This window comes from Pleurodeles waltl, chromosome 5, assembly GCF_031143425.1.
Source record: "Pleurodeles waltl isolate 20211129_DDA chromosome 5, aPleWal1.hap1.20221129, whole genome shotgun sequence".
Taxonomy (NCBI): domain Eukaryota; kingdom Metazoa; phylum Chordata; class Amphibia; order Caudata; family Salamandridae; genus Pleurodeles; species Pleurodeles waltl.
This window is the reverse complement of record NC_090444.1, coordinates 857,220,841-857,244,358: the sequence shown is the minus strand read 5'-3', so window position 1 is coordinate 857,244,358 and position 23,518 is coordinate 857,220,841. Positions and strand designations below refer to the sequence as shown.

Genomic DNA, 23,518 nt, shown 5'->3' with positions numbered 1-23,518 from the left:
AGAGGAACTCGGCTGAGCTCATGCATTCGTTATCTAAAGTTTCCCCAGAGACAGAGACCCTAAATAGCCAGAAAAGAGGGTTTGGCTACCTAGGAGAGAGGATAGGCTACTAACACCTGAAGGAGCCTATCAGCAGGAGTCTCTGACGTCACCTGGTGGCACTGGCCACTCAGAGCAGTCCAGTGTGCCAGCAGCACCTCTGTTTCCAAGATGGCAGAGGTCTGGAGCACACTGGAGGAGCTCTGGACACCTCCCAGGGGAGGTGCAGGTCAGGGGAGTGGTCACTCCCCTTTCCTTTGTCCAGTTTCGCGCCAGAGCAGGGGCTAAGGGGTCCCTGAACCGGTGTAGACTGGCTTATGCAGAATTGGGCACATCTGTGCCCAAGAAAGCATTTCCAGAGGCTGGGGGAAGCTACTCCTCCCCTGCCTTCACACCATTTTCCAAAGGGAGAGGGTGTCACACCCTCTCTCAGAGGAAGTTTTTTGTTCTGCCATCCTGGGCCAGGCCTGGCTGGACCCCAGGAGGGCAGCTGCCTGTCTGAGGGGTTGGCAGCAGCAGCAGCTGCAGTGAAACCCCAGGAAGGGCAGTTTGGCAGTACCAGGGTCTGTGCTACAGACCACTGGGATCATGGGATTGTGCCAACTATGCCAGGATGGCATAGAGGGGGCAATTCCATGATCATAGACATGTTACATGGCCATATTCGGAGTTACCATGGTGAAGCTACATATAGGTAGTGACCTATATGTAGTGCACGCGTGTAATGGTGTCCCCGCACTCACAAAGTTCAGGGAATTGGCTCTGAACAATGTGGGGGCACCTTGGCTAGTGCCAGGGTGCCCTCACACTAAGTAACTTTGCACCTAACCTTTACCAGGTAAAGGTTAGACATATAGGTGACTTATAAGTTACTTAAGTGCAGTGTAAAATGGCTGTGAAATAACGTGGACGTTATTTCACTCAGGCTGCAGTGGCAGGCCTGTGTAAGAATTGTCAGAGCTCCCTATGGGTGGCAAAAGAAATGCTGCAGCCCATAGGGATCTCCTGGAACCCCAATACCCTGGGTACCTCAGTACCATATACTAGGGAATTATAAGGGTGTTCCAGTAAGCCAATGTAAATTGGTAAAAATGGTCACTAGCCTGTCAGTGACAATTTGGAAAGAAATGAGAGAGCATAACCACTGAGGTTCTGATTAGCAGAGCCTCAGTGAGACAGTTAGTCACTACACAGGTAACACATTCAGGCACACTTATGAGCACTGGGGCCCTGGGTTACCAGGGTCCCAGTGACACATACAACTAAAACAACATATATACAGTGAAAAATGGGGGTAACATGCCAGGCAAGATGGTACTTTCCTACACAACCCCCCTCCCCAAACGAAGGACAATAAGACTAGCCATTACCTGATGAGTCTTCATTGTCTAAGTGGAAATATCTGGAGAGTCCATCTGCATTGGAGTGGCTACTCCCAGGTCTATGTTCCACTGTATAGTCCATTCCCTGTAGGGATATGGACCACCTCAACAATTTAGGATTTTCACCTTTCATTTGTTTTAGCCAAAGTAGAGGTTTGTGGTCTGTCTGAACAATGAAGTGAGTGCCAAACAGGTATGGCCTCAACTTCTTCAGAGCCCAGACCACAGCAAAGGCCTCCCTCTCAATGGCAGACCAACGCTTTTCTCTAGGGGTCAACCTCCTACTAATAAAAGCAACAGGTTGATCCTGGCCCTCAGAATTAAGTTGTGATAGGACTGCCCCTACTCCTAATTCAGATGCATCAGTTTGGACATAGAATTTTTTAGAGTAACAAGGGCTTTTCAGGACAGGTGCAGAGCACATGGCCTGCTTCAGCTCCTCAAAAGCTTTCTGACAGCTTGCTGTCCATAATACCTTTTTAGGCATTTTCTTGGATGTGAGGTTATTAAGAGGGGCTGCAATGGAGCCATAGTTCTTAATGAACCTCCTGTAATACCCAGTGAGGCCTAGGAAGGCTCTCACCTGAGTCTGAGTGGTAGGGGGAACCCAATCAATAATAGTTTGGATTTTCCCCTGAAGTGGTGCAATCTGTTCCCCACCAACAAGGTGTCCCAGATAAACCACCTTACCCTGCCCTATCTGGCACTTTGAAGCCTTGATAGTGAGGCCTGCCTTTTGCAGAGCCTCCAAAACTTTCCATAGGTGGACCAGGTGATCATCCCAGCTGGAGCTAAAGACAGCTATATCGTCCAAATATGCTGCACTGAAAGCTTCCAGCCCTTGCAGGACTGTGTTCACCAACCTCTGAAAAGTGGCAGGTGCATTTTTCAAACCAAAAGGCATTACAGTAAACTGGTAATGTCCTCCAATGGTAGAAAATGCAGTCTTAGGTTTAGCATCTTCTGACAATTTGATCTGCCAATACCCTGCAGTCAAATCAAAAGTGCTTAGATACTTGGCAGATGCCAGTGTATCTATAAGCTCATCTGCCCTGGGTATAGGGTGAGCATCAGTTTTGGTTACCAAGTTGAGACCTCTATAGTCTACACAAAACCTCATTTCCTTCTTTCCATCTTTAGAATTGGGTTTTGGTACCAGTACCACAGGAGAAGCCCATGGACTGTCAGAGTGCTCAACCACTCCTAGTTCCAACATTTTCTGAACTTTTTGCTTTATGCAGTCCCTGACATGGTCAGGCTGCCTATAGATCTTACTTTTGACAGGTAAACTGTCTCCAGTATCTATAGTGTGCTCACACCAAGAAGTGGTGCCTGGCACAGTAGAGAAGAGTTCTGAAAATTGTCCTAGGAGATTTATGCAATTATCTTTCTGCTCAGCAGTAAGACAATCAGCCAAAACTACACCTTCCACAAGAGCATCTTGTTCTGTGGAAGAGAAGAGATCAGGTAGAGGATCACTGTCTTCTTCCTGTCCCTCATCTGTTGCCATGAGCAGGGTGAGATCAGCCCTGTCATAGTAGGGTTTCAGGCGGTTGACATGGAGCACCCTAAGGGGACTCCTGGCAGTGCCTAAGTCAACCAAGTAGGTGACTTCACCCTTCTTTTCAACAATTGTGTGGGGACCACTTCATTTATCTTGGAGTGCTCTTGGGGCCACAGGCTCCAAGACCCACACTTTCTGCCCTGGTTGGTACTGAACCAAAACAGCCTTCTGATCATGCCATTGCTTCTGGAGCTCTTGGCTGGCCTGAAGGTTTTTACTGGCCTTTTTCATGTACTCAGCCATCCTTGATCTGAGGCCAAGTACATAATCCACAATATCCTGCTTAGGAGCTTTTAAAGGTTGTTCCCAACCCTCCTTTACAAGTGTGAGTGGACCCCTAACAGGGTGTCCAAAAAGAAGTTCAAAGGGGCTGAAGCCCACTCCTTTCTGGGGTACCTCCCTGTAGGCAAAAAGGAGGCATGGTAGAAGGATATCCCATCTCCTGCGGAGTTTTTCAGGGAGATCCATAATCATACCTTTGAGAGTTTTATTAAATCTCTCCACCAGTCCATTTGTTTGTGGATGATAGGGTGTTGTGAACTTGTAAGTTACACCACACTCCTTCCACATGGCCTTTAAGTATGCAGACATGAAATTGCTTCCTCTGTCTGATACTACTTCCTTTGGGAAGCCCACCCTGGAAAATATTCCCAGGAGGGCCTTTGCCACTGCAGGAGCTGTAGTGGTCCTTAAAGGAATTGCTTCAGGATATCTTGTGGCATGGTCCACTACCACCAAGATAAACCTATTGCCTGAAGCAGTAGGAGGGTCAAGGGGGCCAACAATGTCAACCCCTACCCTTTCAAAGGGAACCCCAACCACAGGCAGTGGGATAAGGGGTGCCTTTGGAGTGCCACCTGTCTTGCCACTGGCTTGACAGGTTTCACAGGACTTACAAAATTCCTTTGTGTCCTCAGACATCCTAGGCCAATGAAACAATGGAACCAATCTGTCCCAAGTTTTCATTTGACCCAGGTGCCCAGCTAGGGGAATGTCATGTGCCAGTGTTAGGAGGAACTTTCTGTACTCCTGAGGAATCACTAATCTCCTGGCAGCTCCAGGTTTAGGATCCCTATGCTCAGTGTACAAGAGGTTGTCCTCCCAGTAAACTCTGTGAGAGTCACTGACATCCCCATTAGCCTGTTTGACAGCTTGCTGTCTGAGACCCTCTAATGTGGGACAGGTTTGCTGTGCCACACTCAGCTCCTCTCTGGCAGGCCCCCCTTCACCCAAAAGCTCAGCAGTGTCTGCTTCCAGCTCCTCTGGTGTAGGTTCTGCACAGGGAGGGAATTCTTCTTCCTCAGAAGTAGAATCCACTGTAGAGGGAGGGATAGTAGGAAGTGGTTTGCTTCTACTAGCCCTAGCTTTAGGGAGCACTTGGTCCATTGTTCCAGGATCCAAGCTTCCCTGTCCTTTTTGCTTTTTGGCCTGAGCCCTTGTCAAAGCAAAAATATGCCCTGGGATGCCCAGCATTGCTGCATGGGCCTCCAACTCCACATCTGACCAAGCTGATGTCTCCAAATCATTCCCTAATAGACAGTCTACAGGTAAATCTGAAGCTACCACAACTTTCTTTGGACCAGTTACCCCCCCCCCAGTTGAGATTTACAACAGCCATGGGGTGGCTTTGTGTTATGTTGTGAGCATCGGTTACTTGGTACTGGTGTCCAAGTATGTGTTGTTCAGGGTGCACCAGTTTCTCAATCACCATTGTGACACTGGCACCTGTGTCCCTGTAGGTCTGGACCTCAACACCATTTATTAGGGTTAGTTGCTTGTACTTCTCCAAGTTATGGGGGCAAGCAACCAAAGTGGCTAAATCAATAGCCCCTTCAAAGACTAAAGTAGCCTCTGTGGTCTCCCTAATCAGACCAACCCCAACTAAATTACCAAAAGTGAGCCCAGCTACTCCCTTGGATTGGCTATTAGTAGGTTTGCTCCCACCACCACTGCTATTAGTAGGGACACTAGGTGTAGCAGTAGGGGTTGTAGTGGTAGGAGCTGTGGTGCCTTTCTTTGGGCAACTTGGATCTGTTGTCCAATGGCCTTTTATTTTACATAAATAGCACCATGGTTTCTTTTCCTTGTTCTGATTAAAGGAGGATTTGGACCCACCACCCCCACCAGAGTGTTTTTGTGGGCCTGATGAAGACTCATTTTTAGATTTGTCCCCACCCTTGTCAGAAGACTTACCATCCTTCTTTTTGTTGCCATCTTTGTCACCCCCTGTATGAACTTTTCTGTTCACTCTTGTTCTGACCCATTTGTCTGCCTTCTTTCCCAATTCTTGGGGAGAGGTCAGATCAGAGTCCACCAAGTACTGGTGCAACAAATCAGACACACAATTATTAAGAATATGCTCTCTCAGGATTAAGTTATACAGGCTGTCATAATCAGTAACTTTACTGCCATGTAACCACCCCTCCAAGGCCTTCACTGCCTGGTCAATGAAATCAACCCAGTCTTGTGAAGACTCCTTTTTGGTCTCTCTGAACTTTATCCTGTACTGTTCAGTGGTTAAGCCATAACCATCCAGGAGTGCATTCTTAAGAACTTGGAAATTATTAGCATCATTTTCTTTCACAGTAAGGAGCCTATCCCTACCTTTTCCACTAAATGATAGCCATAGCATAGCAGCCCACTGCCTTTGAGGGACATCCTGTACAACACAGGCCCTCTCAAGTGCAGCAAACCACTTGTTAATGTCATCCCCCTCCTTATAAGGGGGAACTATCTTGTGCAGATTCCTGGAATCATGCTCTTTTGCAGGATGACTATGGGGAATACTGCTGCTGCCACCATGGGTATCTAAACCCAACTTCTGTCTTTCCTTCTCTAATTCAAAAGACTGTCTATCCAAATCCAGCTGTTGCTTTTTAAGCTTCAGTCTGGTTTGTTCCACCCTCAACTTATTGAGTTCCCTCTCTAACATTCTGTCATCAGGGTTGGTGGGAGGGACATTTCTAGAAACAGAGCTATGATGGGAATGAACAGAAGGAGACCTGTCCCTTACAGAAGCCAACTTAACAGCTTGGTTTACAGAAACATTACTACCAGTATGGTGAGAATAAATGCTTTTGCTATGATGTGAGACAACACTATTTCTTTGGTGTGGCTCATCATCATTACCATCTATGCTAGATTGTCTAGTAATGGGCAGGCTAGGAAGTTTCTTTCCTGAATCTTTTCCTGGGGGAGTCCCTGAATCAGATTGGGAACTATTAGGTACTTTTTCAACAGATGGGCCACCTCTGGCCTTATCCTGTTCTCTAAGCATGTTAATTAACAGTTCCAAGGCAGGATTCTTCCCTACACTCAAACCTCTCTCTATACAGAGACTCCTTGCTCTTTTCCAGCTAAGGTTGTCATATGTAAGTTTGGACAGATCAACACTTTGGCCTGTGCCAGACATTTTTTAGAGAGAGTTAAAGTGATAGAGAAAGAGACAAAAGTTTTCAGAACTTTTTGGAAAGACAGAAAAAAAAAACTTTTTAAACTTTTAATAACTTTTTGAAAGTTTAGGAGTACTTTTCAGCACTTAGAAAAGAGTGAAAAGAGGAAATGCAAAACTTTTTGGCTATGTGTATATACACTGACCTTGTTTTGTATATTTTTCTCTTATGAAAAGTACAATGACAAGAGTGGTAAGTAGTCTCAAGCACTTATCCCACCACTGCACAACCAATGTAGGAGGCTGGACTGGCTTGTAGTGAGTACCAAGGGGTACTTGCACCTTGCACCAGGCCCAGTTATCCCTTATTAGTGTATAGGGTGTCTAGCAGCTTAGGCTGATAGATAATGGTAGCTTAGCAGAGCAGCTCAGGCTGAACTAGGAGACGTGTGAAGCTACTACAGTACCACTTAGTGTCATATGCACAATATCATAAGAAAACACAATACACAGTTATACTAAAAATAAAGGTACTTTATTTTTATGACAATATGCCAAAGTATCTTAGAGTGTACCCTCAGTGAGAGGATAGGAAATATACACAAGATATATATACACAATAGCAAAAATATGCAGTATAGTCTTAGAAAACAGTGCAAACAATGTATAGTTACAATAGGATGCAATGGGGAAACATAGGGATAGGGGCAGCACAAACCATATACTCCAAAAGTGGAATGCGAACCACGAATGGACCCCAAACCTATGTGACCTTGTAGAGGGTCGCTGGGACTATTAGAAAATAGTGAGAGTTAGAAAAATAACCCTCCCCAAGACCCTGAAAAGTGAGTGCAAAGTGCACTAAAGTTCCCCTAAGGACAAAATAGTCGTGTTAGAGGAATAATGCAGGAAAGACACAAACCAGCAATGCAACAACTGTGGATTTCCAATCTAGGGTACCTGTGGAACAAGGGGACCAAGTCCAAAAGTCACAAGCAAGTCGGAGATGGGCAGATGCCCAGGAAATGCCAGCTGCGGGTGCAAAGAAGCTTCGACTGGACAGAAGAAGCTGAGGTTTCTGCAGGAACGAAAAGGGCTAGAGACTTCCCCTTTGGTGGACGGATCCCTCTCGCCTTGGAGAGTCGTGCAGAAGTGTTTTCCCGCCGGAAGGACGCCAACAAGCCTTGCTACACGCAAATCGTGCGTTTGGCGTTTTTGGACGCTGCTGGGGCCCAGGAGGGACCAGGAGGTCGCAAATTGGACCTGAAGAGAGAGGGGACGTCGAGCAAGACAAAGAGCCCTCACTGAAGCAGGTAGCACCCGGAGAAGTGCCAGAAACAGGCACTATGAGGATGCGTGAAACGGTGCTCGCCGAAGTTGCACAAAGGAGTCCCACGTCGCCGGAGACCAACTTAGAAAGTCGTGCAATGCAGGTTAGAGTGTCGTGGACCCAGGCTTGGCTGTGCACAAAGGATTTCCGCCGGAAGTGCACAGGGGCCGGAGTAGCTGCAAAGTCGCGGTTCCCAGCAATGCAGCCCAGCGAGGTGAGGCAAGGACTTACCTCCACCAAACTTGGACTGAAGAGTCACTGGACTGTGGGGGTCACTTGGACAGAGTCGCTGGATTCGAGGGACCTCGCTCGTCGTGCTGAGAGGAGACCCAAGGGACCGGTAATGCAGCTTTTTGGTGCCTGCGGTTGCAGGGGGAAGATTCCGTCGACCCCACGGGAGATTTCTTCGGAGCTTCTGGTGCAGAGAGGAGGCAGGCTACCCCCACAGCATGCACAAGCAGGAAAACAGTCGAGAAGGCGGCAGGATCAGCGTTACAGAGTTGCAGTAGTCGTCTTTGCTACTATGTTGCAGGTTTGCAGGCTTCCAGCGCGGTCAGCGGTCGTTTCCTTATCAGAAGGTGAAGAGAGAGATGCAGAGGAACTCGGCTGAGCTCATGCATTCGTTATCTAAAGTTTCCCCAGAGACAGAGACCCTAAATAGCCAGAAAAGAGGGTTTGGCTACCTAGGAGAGAGGATAGGCTACTAACACCTGAAGGAGCCTATCAGCAGGAGTCTCTGACGTCACCTTGTGGCACTGGCCACTCAGAGCAGTCCAGTGTGCCAGCAGCACCTCTGTTTCCAAGATGGCAGAGGTCTGGAGCACACTGGAGGAGCTCTGGACACCTCCCAGGGGAGGTGCAGGTCAGGGGAGTGGTCACTCCCCTTTCCTTTGTCCAGTTTCGCGCCAGAGCAGGGGCTAAGGGGTCCCTGAACCGGTGTAGACTGGCTTATGCAGAATTGGGCACATCTGTGCCCAAGAAAGCATTTCCAGAGGCTGGGGGAGGCTACTCCTCCCCTGCCTTCACACCATTTTCCAAAGGGAGGGGGTGTCACACCCTCTCTCAGAGGAAGTTCTTTGTTCTGCCATCCTGGGCCAGGCCTGGCTGGACCCCAGGAGGGCAGCTGCCTGTCTGAGGGGTTGGCAGCAGCAGCAGCTGCAGTGAAACCCCAGGAAGGGCAGTTTGGCAGTACCAGGGTCTGTGCTACAGACCACTGGGATCATGGGATTGTGCCAACTATGCCAGGATGGCATAGAGGGGGCAATTCCATGATCATAGACATGTTACATGGCCATATTCGGAGTTACCATGGTGAAGCTACATATAGGTAGTGACCTATATGTAGTGCACGCGTGTAATGGTGTCCCCGCACTCACAAAGTTCTGGGAATTGGCTCTGAACAATGTGGGGGCACCTTAGCTAGTGCCAGGGTGCCCTCACACTAAGTAACTTTGCACCTAACCTTTACCAGGTAAAGGTTAGACATATAGGTGACTTATAAGTTACTTAAGTGCAGTGTAAAATGGCTGTGAAATAACGTGGACGTTATTTCACTCAGGCTGCAGTGGCAGGCCTGTGTAAGAATTGTCAGAGCTCCCTATGGGTGGCAAAAGAAATGCTGCAGCCCATAGGGATCTCCTGGAACCCCAATACCCTGGGTACCTCAGTACCATATACTAGGGAATTATAAGGGTGTTCCAGTAAGCCAATGTAAATTGGTAAAAATGGTCACTAGCCTGTCAGTGACAATTTGGAAAGAAATGAGAGAGCGTAACCACTGAGGTTCTGATTAGCAGAGCCTCAGTGAGACAGTTAGTCACTACACAGGTAACACATTCAGGCACACTTATGAGCACTGGGGCCCTGGGTTACCAGGGTCCCAGTGACACATACAACTAAAACAACATATATACAGTGAAAAATGGGGGTAACATGCCAGGCAAGATGGTACTTTCCTACAGGGAGTCACAGGTGGGAGTCACAGGTGTGAGAAAGGAGCCTCTTTCTAGCATGGGTACCCCCATTTATGGCCTGTTTGTGAGTGTTTGTCAGTGTGTTTTTACTGTCTCACTGGGATCCTGCTAGCCAGGACCCCAGTGCTCATAGTTTGTGGCCTATATATGTTGTCAGTATGCTTGACTGTGTCACTGAAGCTCTGCTAACCAGTACTCCAGTGCTTATGCTCTCTCCACTTACCAAATTTGTCACTATACATTAGTGACTCCATATTCCAATTCTGATTGGCACACTGGACCCCCCTTATAAGTCCCTAGTATATGGTACCTAGGTTCCCAGGGCATTGGGGTTCCAGGAGATCCTTATGGGCTGCAGCATTTCTTATGCCACCCATAAGGAGCTCATACAAACCTTTCATCAGGACCACCACTGCAGCCTGAGTGAAATAGTGCACACACTATTTCACAGCCATTTTACACTGCACTAAGTAACTTATAAGTCACCTATATGTTGTACTTTCATTTACTGAAGGCAAAGTTACTGTGTGTGAGGGCACCCTCGCACTAGCAAAGGTGTCCCCACATTGTCTAGGGCCAATTCCCCGGACTTCATGAGTGCGAGGACACCATTATAAGCGTGCACTACATATATGTTCATACATATATGTAGCTTCACAATGGTAACTAAGAGTATGGCCATGTGGGATGTCCAAGATCATGGAATTGACCCCTCAATCCAAATCTAGTATTGGGGGCAATCCCATGCACCCTGGGGGCTCCACCATGGACCCCCAGTACTGCCAAACCAGCTCTCTGAGGTTTCCACTGCAGCCCCAGCTGCTGCCACCTCACAGACAGGTTTCTGCCCTCCTCGGGATTGAGCAGACCAATCCCAGGAAGGCAGAATGTTGCATTTCTTTTAGGAGAGGGGTGTTACACCCTCTCCCATTGGAAATAGGTGTTACAGACATTGGATGGGTAGCCTCCCAGAGCCTCTGGAAATGCTTTGAAGGGCACAAACGGTGCCCTCCTTGCATAATCCAGTCTACACCGGTTCAGGGACCCCCAGTCGCTGCTCTGGTGCGAAACTGGACAAAGGAAAGGAGACGGACCACTCCCCTGTCCATCACCACCCCAGGGGTGGTGCCCAGAGCTCCTCCATCGTGTCCCTGGTGTTAGCCATCTTGGATTCCAAGGTGTGGGGACCCTCTGGAGACCTCTGAGTGGCCAGTGCCAGCAGGTGACATCAGAGACCTCTTCTGATAGGTGCATACCTGGGTAGGTAGCCAATCCCCCTCTCAGGGCTATTTAGGGTCTCTCCTCTGGGTGTTTCCTCAGATTCGGTTTGCAGGATTCCTCCAGCACTCCTCTGCTTCAGCTTCTGACCGTCGGATCAACCGCAGACTGCTCCTGGAACCGCTATAACTTCAACAAAGTATCCAGGACAACTCCTGTGACCTGCAACTAAAGCTCCAGCCAGCATTTTCAACAGCTTTCAAGGTATGCACGCTCTGAGTACTGCCTGTCTTCACTCTGCACCAGAAGGACCGAAGAAATCTCCCGTGGGGTGATGGAGTAACTCCCCTGCTCCAGCAGGCACCTTCCAAGACGACGTACCCTTGGACTTCTCTCTGCTACGAGCGTGCACCTAAGGACACAGAGGGTGGACACCATTGACATAGACTGTCCTGAGGTCCTGCTGATGCAATTTGGAGAAGGTAAGACCTTGCCTTCCCAGAGAGCAACGGTACCCCTGTGTACTGTGTCTTCTTAACCTCTTGAGGCCTCTGTGCACTATTTGCAAAATTTCTTCGTGCACAGCCTGGCCCATGTCCCCAGCACTCCATCCTGCGATGCTCAACTCGCAGAGTTGTTCTCCGGCGGCGTGGGACCTTCCTTTGTTGTGCTGCATCAACCGCGTTTTGCACCTCCTTTGTCCCCGTGTCCTGGTACTCCAGGGGTGCTGGTTGGCATCCTGAGGGCGCTCTAAATTGCGGAGAGCCCCCTCTTCCTCCTCACACAAGGTTTAGTCCCTCAGTTCCCTCCTGGGTCCATCCAGTTCCATTTTCACCCAAAACACACTTTTGCCGTAGCCAAGGCTTGTGGGCGACTTCCAACACGAAATTACATCTGCAACGATCTTCACGCCATGGGACATCCTAGGCATCACGCAGGAACACGCTGGCATCTTCCTAAGGTGCATTTCTTCGACTAACCATGGACTCTTCTTTTGCACTCTATTCTGGGTTGGTAGGGGCTCCTGTCCTTCGTGGAACTTCTTTCGACTTCTGACCTAGGTCCCCTTCCTTTGCAGGTCTTCAGGTCCAGGAATCCAGCAGTTGTTCTTTGCAGACTTGGTTAGCTACTGTAAAATACCAATCACTTGGTGTAGTGTGTCCTAAGGAAACTTGCAGTACTTTACTCCTGCTTTTCTGGGCTCTGGGGTGGGGTAAATTTCTTACCTTTACTGTATTCTTACGCTCCCAGCAATTCTATCCACACTACACTTGTCTAGGTGGGTGGTTCGCATTCCACTTTCGTAGTATATGATTTGTGTTGCCCCTAGACCTATTTTCCCCTATTGCAATCTATAGCATTTCCTTATGTTTGCATTGTTCTATGACTATTTACTTGTCTAATTTTGGTGTCTAGTGTATATATTGTGTATAATACTTACCTCCAGAAGGAGTATTGTCTCTAAGATATTTCTGGTACTGTGTCACCCAAATAAATACCTTTATTTTTGGTAACACTGAGTATTGTCTTTACTTGTGTATAAGTACTGTGTAACTATAAGTGGTATTGCATGAGCTTTGCATGTCTCCTAGTTCAGCCTAAGCTGCTCTGCTATAGCTACCTCTATCAGTCTAAGCTGGTAGAACACTACTACATTCACTAATAAGGCATAACTGGACCTGGTATAAGGTGTAAGTAGACAAGGTACCCACTACAAACCAGGCCAGCCTCCTACAAATACCAGGTCATTTCACTGTTGGTTCAACATCTGGCGGTCAAACTCAGTGTCAACACATAGTCGATCACGAATTTCATCTCCATCCAGGAGCTGGTATAAGGTCTATTTCAGCAGTGGGGAGAGCCTTGGTTAGATCTATTCGCCTCCGCAAAGAATGCACAATGTCAGCTGTTTCACGTATTGGAGTTTCCAAGGCGGCACTCGCTCGGTGACGTGTTCTATCGTGAGTTGAGTTCAAGCCTCCTGTACGCCTTCCTGCCAATACCACTTCTGCCCAAAGTTCTGAAGAAGATCAAGCACGACCGAGCCCAAGTAATCCTGGTGGCTTCGGACTGGGCATGAAAAGTCTGGTATCCCGAGCTATTGAGCATGGCCATTGATCCTCCGATCCGACTGCCCCTTCGGGAGGAACTTCTGTCGCATCAGAAGGGGATGGTCATTCACCCGAATCTATCCAGTCTCCACCTTCTTGCGTGGAGATTGGGCGGTGGCAGTTGACAGCTTTCGACCTCCCGCTGAAGTCTGTGATGTTATCTTGGCAGCCAGGCGTCCCTATACCAAATCGGTATGTGTTTTGGAAGCTGGTGTGCGGTTGGTACCTAAGGTACTTACACCTTATACCAGGTCCAGGTATCCCCTATCAGTGTAGTATAGGCAGTGTCTAGAAGCCAGGCTCTCTAGAGGTAGCAGTGGATGAGAAGCCCTGCATATCCAGGAGACATGCAAAGCTCATGCAATACCAGTGTAGTCACACAGCACTCATACACATGAAAGAAAACACTCAGTGTTACAAAAATAAAGGTACTTTATTTTAGTGAGACAGCTACCAAAAAGTAATAGAGAGGCAACTCCCTAATAGGAGGTAACACACTAGAGATGCACACTAGTAATCAGAAATAGCCATTGTATATTTACAAAACAGTGTAAATAGTAATAGACAATTATGACCCTAGGGGGAGCCCAAACCATATGCTAAAATAATGGAATGCCATTGCAGGTCCCCACCTAGTTAAGTGGAGTGTGTAGAGGGGAGCTGGGAGAACGAGGAAACCTCATAAGTAAGTACCACAGTGCCCCCCAGCGACCAGGAAGAAAGTAGGAAGTCACTGGATTTTCCCCAAACCACCCAAAACGACGATAATGCAACACCCATACAAGACTGCAAGAAACCAGCAGTGGATTCCTGAAGAGCAAGACCTGTGGAAGAAGGGAACCAAGTCCAGAAGTCACAGGAGTGTCTGGTGGTGGCAGGAGCCAACACCCACCTGTCTGCGGTTGCAGGAGTTGGTCGTCGGTAGGATGAAGACGGTCAGCAGTACAGCCCTGGAGCCGGAGAAGAGTTCCTGGAGGATGCAGTCTATGTCCCACGCCGGATGGATGATTTCAGTCGGTCAGTGGTGTGGAAAAGCCACCAACAAGCCTTGGCAAAGGCATAAGTCGCGGTGAAGCAGAAGTGGAGCTGCCGGGGACTAGCAAGGTCCAGGAGGACTCAATCCACTGGGGGAGACCTGGGAGGATCCCGAGCAAGGCGGAGAGTCCACAGAAGAAAAAGCTGCCCCACAGGAGACCCACTGGAAGAGGAACCAGGAGTCGTAGAGGAGTCCAAGCTGCAAAATTGGAGAAGGGTCTCCGCCGCAGGAGAAAGACGCAGAGAGCTGTGCATCGCAGGAAGTAGTGCTGGAGGCTGGGGCTACACCGAGCCTGAAGATCCCTTGGAGGACATGCAAACAAGCTTTGGTAGCGGCAAGAGACGCAGTGCATGGGGTACTGTCCTGCATGGGAAGGCAAGGGTTTACCTCGGCCAAAGTTGATCAGCTGGAAGAGAGGACCAAGGGAACTACTCTGTACCACCACCCGTGATGCAAGATCTATGAGGCTCAGGATGAGAGGAGATCCAGGCAGCTGGTCGTCGTTGCAGTTGGTGCTTGCAGATGCAGGGGAGTGACTCCTTCACTCCAAGGGAGATTCCTTCTTCCTTCTTGTGCAGACTGAACATTTGCCACCCTCAGAGGATGCACAGCCGGGTAAATGTTGTAGAAGTTCGAAGGAGCAGTGGAAACAATGTTGCAAGCAGAGTCTTCGTCGTGGATCCAGATTGTCAGTTCTTGGAGGATCTAGTAGCAGGACTGGAGGTTCCTGAACCGGTGTAGACAGGTTTATGCATGTAGGGCACCAAATGTGCCCTTCAAAATACCAGTGGCTTGGGGAGGCCACCCTTTCCAAGCCATGTAACACCTATTTCCAAAGGGAGAGGGTGTTACCACCCTCTACCAAAGGAAATCCTTTGTTCTGCCTTCCTAGGCTTGAGCTGTTAAAGCAGCAGGAGGGCAGAAACCTGTCTGACTGGTGGCAGCAGCTTATGCTGCCTGGAAAACCCCAGAAGGCTGGTAGGAGCAATTCTGGGGGTTCTCTAAGGAGCCCCCAGAGCGCATCGAATCATACTTCCAATACTGGCAACAATATTGGGGTATGATTCCGACATGTTTGATACCAAACATGCCTAGGTTCGGAGTTGCCATTATATAGCTGGACATAGGTAGTGATCTTTGTCCAGTACATGCATAAAATGGCAACCCCACACTCACGAATCCCAGGAAAATTGAACTGGAGTTTGTGGGGGCACTTCTGCTAGTGCAGGGGTGCCCTCACACACGGGTACTGGCCCCCTGCCCTCTGGGCCAGGAGGGCTTGCCATGGCATGACTTAAAGTGATCCGGTGTAGTGACCTGTAGTGAAAAAGGGTGCATGAACCCTTTCACGCAGGCTGCAATGGCAGGCCTGCAGAACACTTTACCTGGGCTCCCCATGAGTGGCATAATACAAGCTGCCGCCCATGGGATCCCCTGGTACCCCAATGCCCTGGGTACCTGTATACCATATACTAGGGACTTAAATGGGGGTACAAGAGTGGAAAATGTGGGGTGAAAATGGTTCAAGTAACCATGTTTGAAGGAAGAGAGCCTAATCACTGGGGTCCTGGTTAGCAGGATTCCAGTGAACACAGTCAAACACACTGACAACAAGCAGAAAATAGGGGTAACCATGCTAAGGGTACTTTCCTACAAGCACTATTCCAAGACAATATTCTTTGACCTCCATTTCGTTCCTCTGAACAACCAAAGTTGTCAGAAGGGGCTGGGGGGGGGGGGGGGGGGGGGGGGGAGGGCTTCCGGTATCTCACCAGAATCAAAACTCTCTAGGCCCAAGAAACCCCAGCGTCTTGAGAGCTTAACTGCATGTTTTCTTCTCAACTATCAGAAAGTTATTCCAAATCTTCTAAGGAAGCCATTGGTTCAAAAGAGTTTCACACTTCAATATTAAACCCATCATTCAGAACCCTTGGGTGTAAGAGGACCCCTTGCACGGGTAAGGGGGAAAGCCCTTTGTTTGAAAAATGTAACCCAGAGATATCACTTAGATGGGGCCTGGCCTCTGCAATGAGAAAAAACTGCAGCAATGATTCTACCAAAATGCAAGACTTAATATTAACAATAAGACAGTCCCCTGAATATTCCTTTTTTTCCCAGCCATATCCAAAGTGTTCTCATGACCATTATATTCTCCCTGGTGAAGTCTAACAGTCACCCCATTTTACTCTTAAGCCAGTGAGTCACTTTATTTCTTAGGGCAGGGTAATTTTCCCTTGCATGTGGTGCAAGGACCAGCACATTTTTCAGAACTGAAATGTAGGGCCTGCACTCCAGCGGAAATTGAGGGAATGGCATAACAGTAATAGTCCTCAAAGACTCACGTCCATCTTTATCAGGGTCCACAGAGCGACCCTGAGGCACAAATCCCCTACCTGAAGGCTTCCTCATTTTCTTTTGTCTTCTGGTTCGCATAGCTTCGCTTATCTGTCCTTCTGTTTCAGGAATAGGCAGAAGTTGGGATAGGGCCATGGAAACTGGTGGTGGAGCCACAGAATGGCGGTGCACTTCACAGGAGGATGTCCGTTTACCCGACTCCTTCTCAATCTTGTCAAGCGGGAAAATAATCAGATTCAGTAAGGACACCATAGCTTTGACAGCACAAGTACACACGGCCTCAGCTAACTCAGTAACACCGTCACCAGCCCTCCTGTTGTTAATGCTCGGGCTTATCAATTGAAATGCTAATTGGGTCGAGGGGCCAGGACACTGTCTCATTGACTTTTTCTTTCCTTTGGTTCTCTTCCTTTTCCCCTTGTCTTGACACCTTTTGAAAGGGTTTGAGGATACCTATCACCTCCTTCCAATTGATCTGTGGCTCTCCTACTGAGGCACCTGCTCCAGCACTGCCAGTGGTAACAGTGTGGGGGGTGTCCACATCCATGCCACTCAGGTGCAAGGTCAAGCCATCAGCAGCAGTGAACAGAGCGGGCAAAATCTGTATATCCGGAGATGATGAGAGGGACAGGCATTGTTCTGGCAGCTCAATCTCTTTACTTATCTCTTCCTCCACCTGCTGTAGAATTCTGTCCTAGGTAGTACCCTGTGCTGGTAGGGGAGAGTTCACTGTAGACTTTGTTTCTCCATGTTGACGCAGAAAAATCAAAACACTAGCCTATGGCAGTTCATACAAGATGTCAAATAGCTGTATGATCAACAATACCTTGAGGTGAATGTTATGGAGGTGGCCCAACCTGGCCGTTGACTGGCCCATGCATGTTTGCGCTACATAGCACAGCCGAAATGCAGCACATTTGCGGGTGATTACGGGGCTGCCTCCTTAACCCAGAGAGAGGTCTGGGACAAGTAGCCCCAATGGTTACTCCCAGCAATTTCGTCCCATGCAGCGGGCTCCGAGGAAGCGCTATATAATGCAGCTGAATGCGGCAGAGGAGCTGGTGATTACAGGGGCCATCTCCTTTGCCTAAAGAGTGTCCTGGAACAGGTAGTTCAGATGGTTTTTCTCTGTAATTTCGTCCAGCAGTATAGCAGCATAAGAAAGATGTGGAAGTTTTACAAGGCACACTGTTGGTTGTGCATGGATGTTGAGATTTTGATTATACCTACGTTTACAGGTATACGTAACTCCTGTGCTTTATTAATATTTTGCTGCATAGTCTTCATGAATAATATTTAATCTGAGCGACTTTGCAGTACCCCATGTTCAGTGCTTGATATAACTCAAAATTTCAAGATTCTATGTTTGACTTTCTGTGTTATGTTATCTGTCATTCTGGCTTCTACTTTGTTCTTTCAGCATTTCATTGGATGTTAAATTTGGTAGCAGTTATGCTTTGTGGTTTTAACTCTGCCCTGCGAACAGGATGTGTGTTCAAAATGTGTCCTCAAGACTGATGTTGAATTACTAATGATGTCTCCCACAGTTAAAAAAAATAATTGATGTATTTTTCCCTTTCATCCACAGGAAAAACAGGGATGTATTTTGTTGAAGACAATTCTGAGGTATTGGAAAACTCTGTAAGTGTTAACATATCATGCTTTTGTTCTTCTGCCTATATGTCTAAATACTTCACAAGAAAATCAGATTTTTCTCATATAAATGTCTCTATATATTGCACTAAAATGAAGTACACTGTGCAGAGAGTCTAGTGGTCCCCCAGTTGGTATTGCAGACTCAAAACTAGATAGGGCTACTGTTCTATTGTGTGGTAGTGTGGGTGAGCAATTAGGCTTATCCGATGGTAGTGCTAAGCATTTGTTGTACTCACAGAGGCAATAAATGAGAGACACTCTCAAAGAATACATCTGAAACCAATTTACATATATAACAATTCTTATTTTTATATGTTTCAAACCCATGAACTTCGCAATTAGATGAGTAGACTTTTGAGCATAAATACTTTGCTGTTCAGAAATCAATACATTGCAATTTTCATAGTTCTCTCAATGTCCTCCTATGGATGAAAAACAATGTTCAGCAAACGACTTACGAGGTCGAGCTCATGGAGCAAAGGTAAGTACTAGGCACTGATCAGAACCGCACCAACAGGTCACACTGGGCGGCACGGGACAGCCAGGTGCACAGTGGTTCTCTATGGGAGTTGGACCTTGTGACAAACAGGCTGCAGCCTCTAGCTAGGAAGTAAGTCACGGACAACAATCAGGTATGTGGTAGACTTGGAGTGCTAGTGGACGTGGGTGCACCTTTGGTCCTCTTCTCCTGTCTCCAGGGGTGATAGATGAAGGGGTATCTTTATGTATCTGGTTTTCTTGTCCAGGAGCATTCTTGACCAGTGGATCTGGCGTGTTGAGGCTGCAGGTATGGTCAGGGAGTCCAGCAGGGGGCAGACCCAGGGTGGACTTGAGCTCCAAGGAGCCGGGGGATGTCGATGGCACTGATGACCTACCTCAACTGGGGTCAGGGGTCATGGGTGCAGAGGTTGCTGGAGATGTTGGATTGTCTCTCACCACAATGCTGTGGGAGAGGGCACCTGCATGCAGAGGCTGCAGGCATGTCAGGAGAGTCCAAGATGGGGAGACCACACTGGACTTGGTCCCTTGGCAGCTGGGTATCCACGTTGGTTTTGTTGGTTGGCTTCACCTTGGGTCGTGGAAGTCAGGTGCAGTGGTCACTTCAGGTATTGGGTTTCTGGGGTTCTAACAGCTGTAAAGTCTTTTCCTTGGAGTTGCTTCTTGCATAGCAGGCCCGCTGTCCATAGTCCATCAGCAAGTCAGGATGTAGGAAAATGGCTCCTTGTTGCAGTCACCCCCGATGCCCCCACACACACACTTTTTGCCTGATATTGATGCTGACTTAACTGAGAGTGTACTGGGACCGTGCTAACCAGGCCCCAGCACCAGTGTTCTTTCACTAAAAATGTACCATTGTTTCCACAATTGGCACACAGATAAGTCCCTTGTAAAAGGTACCAGTGCCTCTAAGGGCTGCAGCATGTGTTGTGCCACCATAAGGGACCCCTTGCAGACTGTGTGTGTTGGTGGGGAGAAAAAGGCAAAGTCGAAATGGCATCCCCCTCAGGATGCCATGCACACAAAATAATGCTTGTGGTATAGGTAAGTCACCCCTTGAGCAGACCTTAAAGCCTTAAGGCATGGTGCACTATACCACAGTTGAGGGCATAGCTGCATGGGCAATATGCCCCTAAGGTATCTAAGTCCATTTTCAGACATTGTAAGTACAGTGTGGCCATATTAAGTATATGGTCAGGGAGTTTCTCAAAACGAACTCCACCGTTCCATAATGGCTACATAAGTTTGGTATCAAACTTCTCAGAATAGTAAACCCACACTGATGTTGGATTTATTAACAACGCACACAGAGGGCATCTTAGAGATGCCCCCTGTTTTTTACCCTATCCTTCAGTGCAGGACTGACTGGTCTGTGCCAGGCTGCTACGGAGGGACGACTTTCTGACCCCCTGGGGTGAGAGCCTTTGTGCTCTCTGGGGCCAGAAACAAAGCCTGCACTGGGTGGAGGTGCTTTACACCTCCCCCCTGCAGGAACTGTAACACCTAGCAGTGAGCCTCAAAGGCTCAAGCTTCCTGTTACAATGCCCCAGGGCACTCCAGCTAGTGGAGATGCCCTGCCCCCCCGGACACAGCCCCCACTTTTAGCTGCAAGTCTGGGGAGATAATGAGAAAAACAAGGAGTCACCCTCTCAGCCAGGTCTACTCCTAGGGTAACCAGAACGTGACCCCCCTCCTTGGAAAATCCTCCATCTTGTTTTGGAGGATTTAGACCAATAGGGATAGGGATGTGCTCCCCTTCCCAAAGGGAGGGAGGACAAGGAGGGTGTAGCCACCCTCAAGGACAGTAGCCATTGGCTACTGCCCTGTGACCCTAACACACCCCTAAATTCAGTATTTAGTGGCGACCCTGAACCCAGGATTTCAAATTACTGATGACCTAACAAGAAGAAGGACTGCTGACCTGAAAACCCCGCAGAGAAAGAAGGCGACAACTGCTTTGGCCCCAGCCCTACCGGCCTGTCTCCAGCTTCAAAGAACCTGCAACTGCGACGCATCCTGCGGGCCAAGCAACCTCTGCCGACTCAGAGGACTGCCCTGCAAACCCAAAGGACCAAGAAACTCCTGTGGACAGCAGATCTGTCCAAAGCAACAAGAAGAAACCATCTTTAAAGGGACTCCCACCTCACTCCTGAAGCATGAGTACCCACTACTCTGCACCCGATGCCCCTGGCTCATGTCCAGAGAAACCAACACTGCAGAGAGGACCCCCAGGCGACTCCAACGACGTGTCCACTCTGAGACGACTTCCCTGCGCCCCCACTACGATGCCTGCAGAGAGAATCCAGAGGACCACTGTGACAGCGACTGCCCGGTAACAAAGAACCTGACACATGGAAGAAGCACTGCATCCGCAGCCCCCAGGCCAGAGAGGAACCAACTACTGGTGCAGGAGTGACCAGCAGGTGACCAGCATCTTTGCCCAGTCTGTGGCTGGCTCGAGAAGCCCCCCTGTGCCCGGCCTGCATCGCCAGAGTGACCCTCGGGTCCCTCCGTTGATTTCAATACAAAACCTGATGCCTGGTTTGCACACTGCACCCGGCTTCCTCTGTGCCAGTGTATTTTGTGTGCCTGTTTGGGACCCCCCCCAGTGCTCTATAAAACCCTCCTGGTCTGCTCCCCAAGGACGCAGGTACTTACCTGCTAGCAGACTGGAACCGGAGTGCCCCATGTCTCCATAGGTGCCTATGTTATTTGGCCCCTTCTTTGACCTCTGCACCTGACCGGCTCTGTGTTGCTGGTGCTGGGTGTTTGGGTTTAACTTGAACCCCAAACGGTAGGCTGTCTATGCCCCGGAGACTGAACTTGTAAGTGCTTTACTTACCTGACAAACTAACTTTTACTTACCTCCCCCAGGAACTGTTGAATTTTGCAGTGTCCACTTTTAAAATAGCTTATTGCCACTTTATGCCAAACTGTGTACATTACTGTTTTCTATATTTACCTATGCCAAGTACCTTACAATTTATGTACTTACTTGAAATTCTGAATCTTGTGCTTCTAAAATAAACTAAGAAAATAATATTTTTCTATATGAAAACCTATTGGCCTGGAGTTAAGTCCTTGAGTGTGTGTTCCCATTTATTGCCTGTGTGTGTACAACAAATGCTTAATACTACCCTCTGGTAAGCCTAACTGCTCGACCGCACTACCACAAATAGAGCATTAGTATTATCTATTATTGCCACTATCAACCTCTAAGGGGAACCCCTGGACTCTGTGCACACTATCTCTCACTTTGAGATAGTATATGCAGAGCCATCTTCCTACACGGAAGAACTATTGTGTCCTGACAACATAGGTCCTTGGAGGGACTGTGTATCAAGATGTCGCCAGGATACTGTATCAAGGTGCTATCTAATTGGAAGTTAGTAAGGTCCTTCTTCATCATCCAATTGCAGATACTGGGGGACTCACAGTACCCCTATAGTAGTCTCCTATACAGCAGCTAAACCCTTTGAAAAATGAACACAGTTGGGTACTGGCAGTTTGGGTGCAGCAGTATGCTAAAGAATGCATTCTTGATGTCTACCACAGAGAAAAAGAGGGCTTCTGCAAGTATAGTGGTAAGTATAATGGTGGGGTCTGGCACCACTGGGAATTCCTGGACCACAATATCATTGAGGATACGCAGGTCTTGCACCTGGCGTAATGTCCCTGTCTTACTCTTCTTGACAGGTAATACTGGGGTGTTGCAGGGGGTGACCACCATATGCAGGACCCTCTGATCAATTAGCACTTGCATTGTGGGCGCTATACCCTCCTCAGCTTCTTTGGATAGAGGATACTGATGCACCCGGGGTAGGATGGCCCATCTCTCATGTTATCCTTACTGGCTCAGCTGTATTGATGAGCTCCACATCGTAGGGCCACCTTGCCCATAGCTTCAGTGGAACCACTGACATGTCTTGGTCCTGCCCTGTTCTCAGCACCACATTGGGCGATGGAGCCCCATTTTGCAGCTCCACCGAAACCAAGTCGGCAAAGACGATCTCAGAGGCTTCTGGATACTTGCAGTTGTTCATCAGTTACCTCACGCACTCTAAAACCAGGTTTAACTAAGATGATGCATGCTCACAGGGTGTCCACCTGGTCAGTGGCCAACAGGACCCCATACTCGGACCGCACCTCAACAGCCTTTAAACAGAGCAGTTCCTCCTCCTGGGTTTTCTTATCAAAGTGACTCTCCCAACGGAACACAAATGTGCAGGGCAGCCGCAGGCTACGGCCCAGCAGTCCTGGTGCATTAGCGATGATTGTGAGGACTTCTTTATGACAGGCCATCAGGTCAACAGGGGCCGCTCTTATCGGCAGGTTAAGGTCATAAATATTGTGGGGTGAACCCCAGGGGTTGAACAGGTCATTTTTCCATCTTCGGAGAAGTGCATGGTCATGTTTAGTTTGGCCATTGAGTCTCTTCCCAGGAATGAGGGATGATACAGCATCCATCCCTTCACGCAGCTGCCTTCCATGTTTAACTCAAGGGGTTTAGTGAAGGAGACCCTCATGAACTGCACCTGAGAACCCCTGTGCATTCATGGAGTCTTTGGACAACGGCACGAGCCCTTCTTTTAAGCATGATTTGGTAGCTCCTGTATCCATTAGGAAGCGATCAGCCCGGCTCCTGAGGGTCCCTCAGGATCCATTATAGGATCCGTTTAGACGCCGGTCATGCCAACTCGACCTTCCGTGGTGGCGACTACGACATTGACACTTCAGATGTCGGTCGGGCCCATGATCAAGGTTGACCTGATACTTATACCTGACTCTGACCCAGAGCTCGACCGACGTCTTTTGAAGGTTCTGTCTTCGATGGGACCTACATTCCCCAGGTTGGATCCTGACTCTTATTCTTCTGGGTATGGGGAAAGTGTGGAGTGGTCCTGGGCCTTTTAGAATTCTAGCTGGAACACCCGGAGGACTGGGCACATGAATTTGGCGAAGCTA

At 48.5% G+C, this 23,518-nt stretch overlaps 1 protein-coding gene across 1 annotated transcript in view; it reads left to right on the top strand.

Annotated features, from left to right (window-relative positions):
* Nucleotides 1-23,518, top strand: part of LYST (lysosomal trafficking regulator) — a 2,674,875-nt gene that overhangs the window by 1,924,294 nt on the left and 727,063 nt on the right. The window contains 1 exon segment of the mRNA XM_069234946.1: nucleotides 17,988-18,040. Within this exon segment, the coding sequence (XP_069091047.1) occupies nucleotides 17,988-18,040 (53 nt within the window).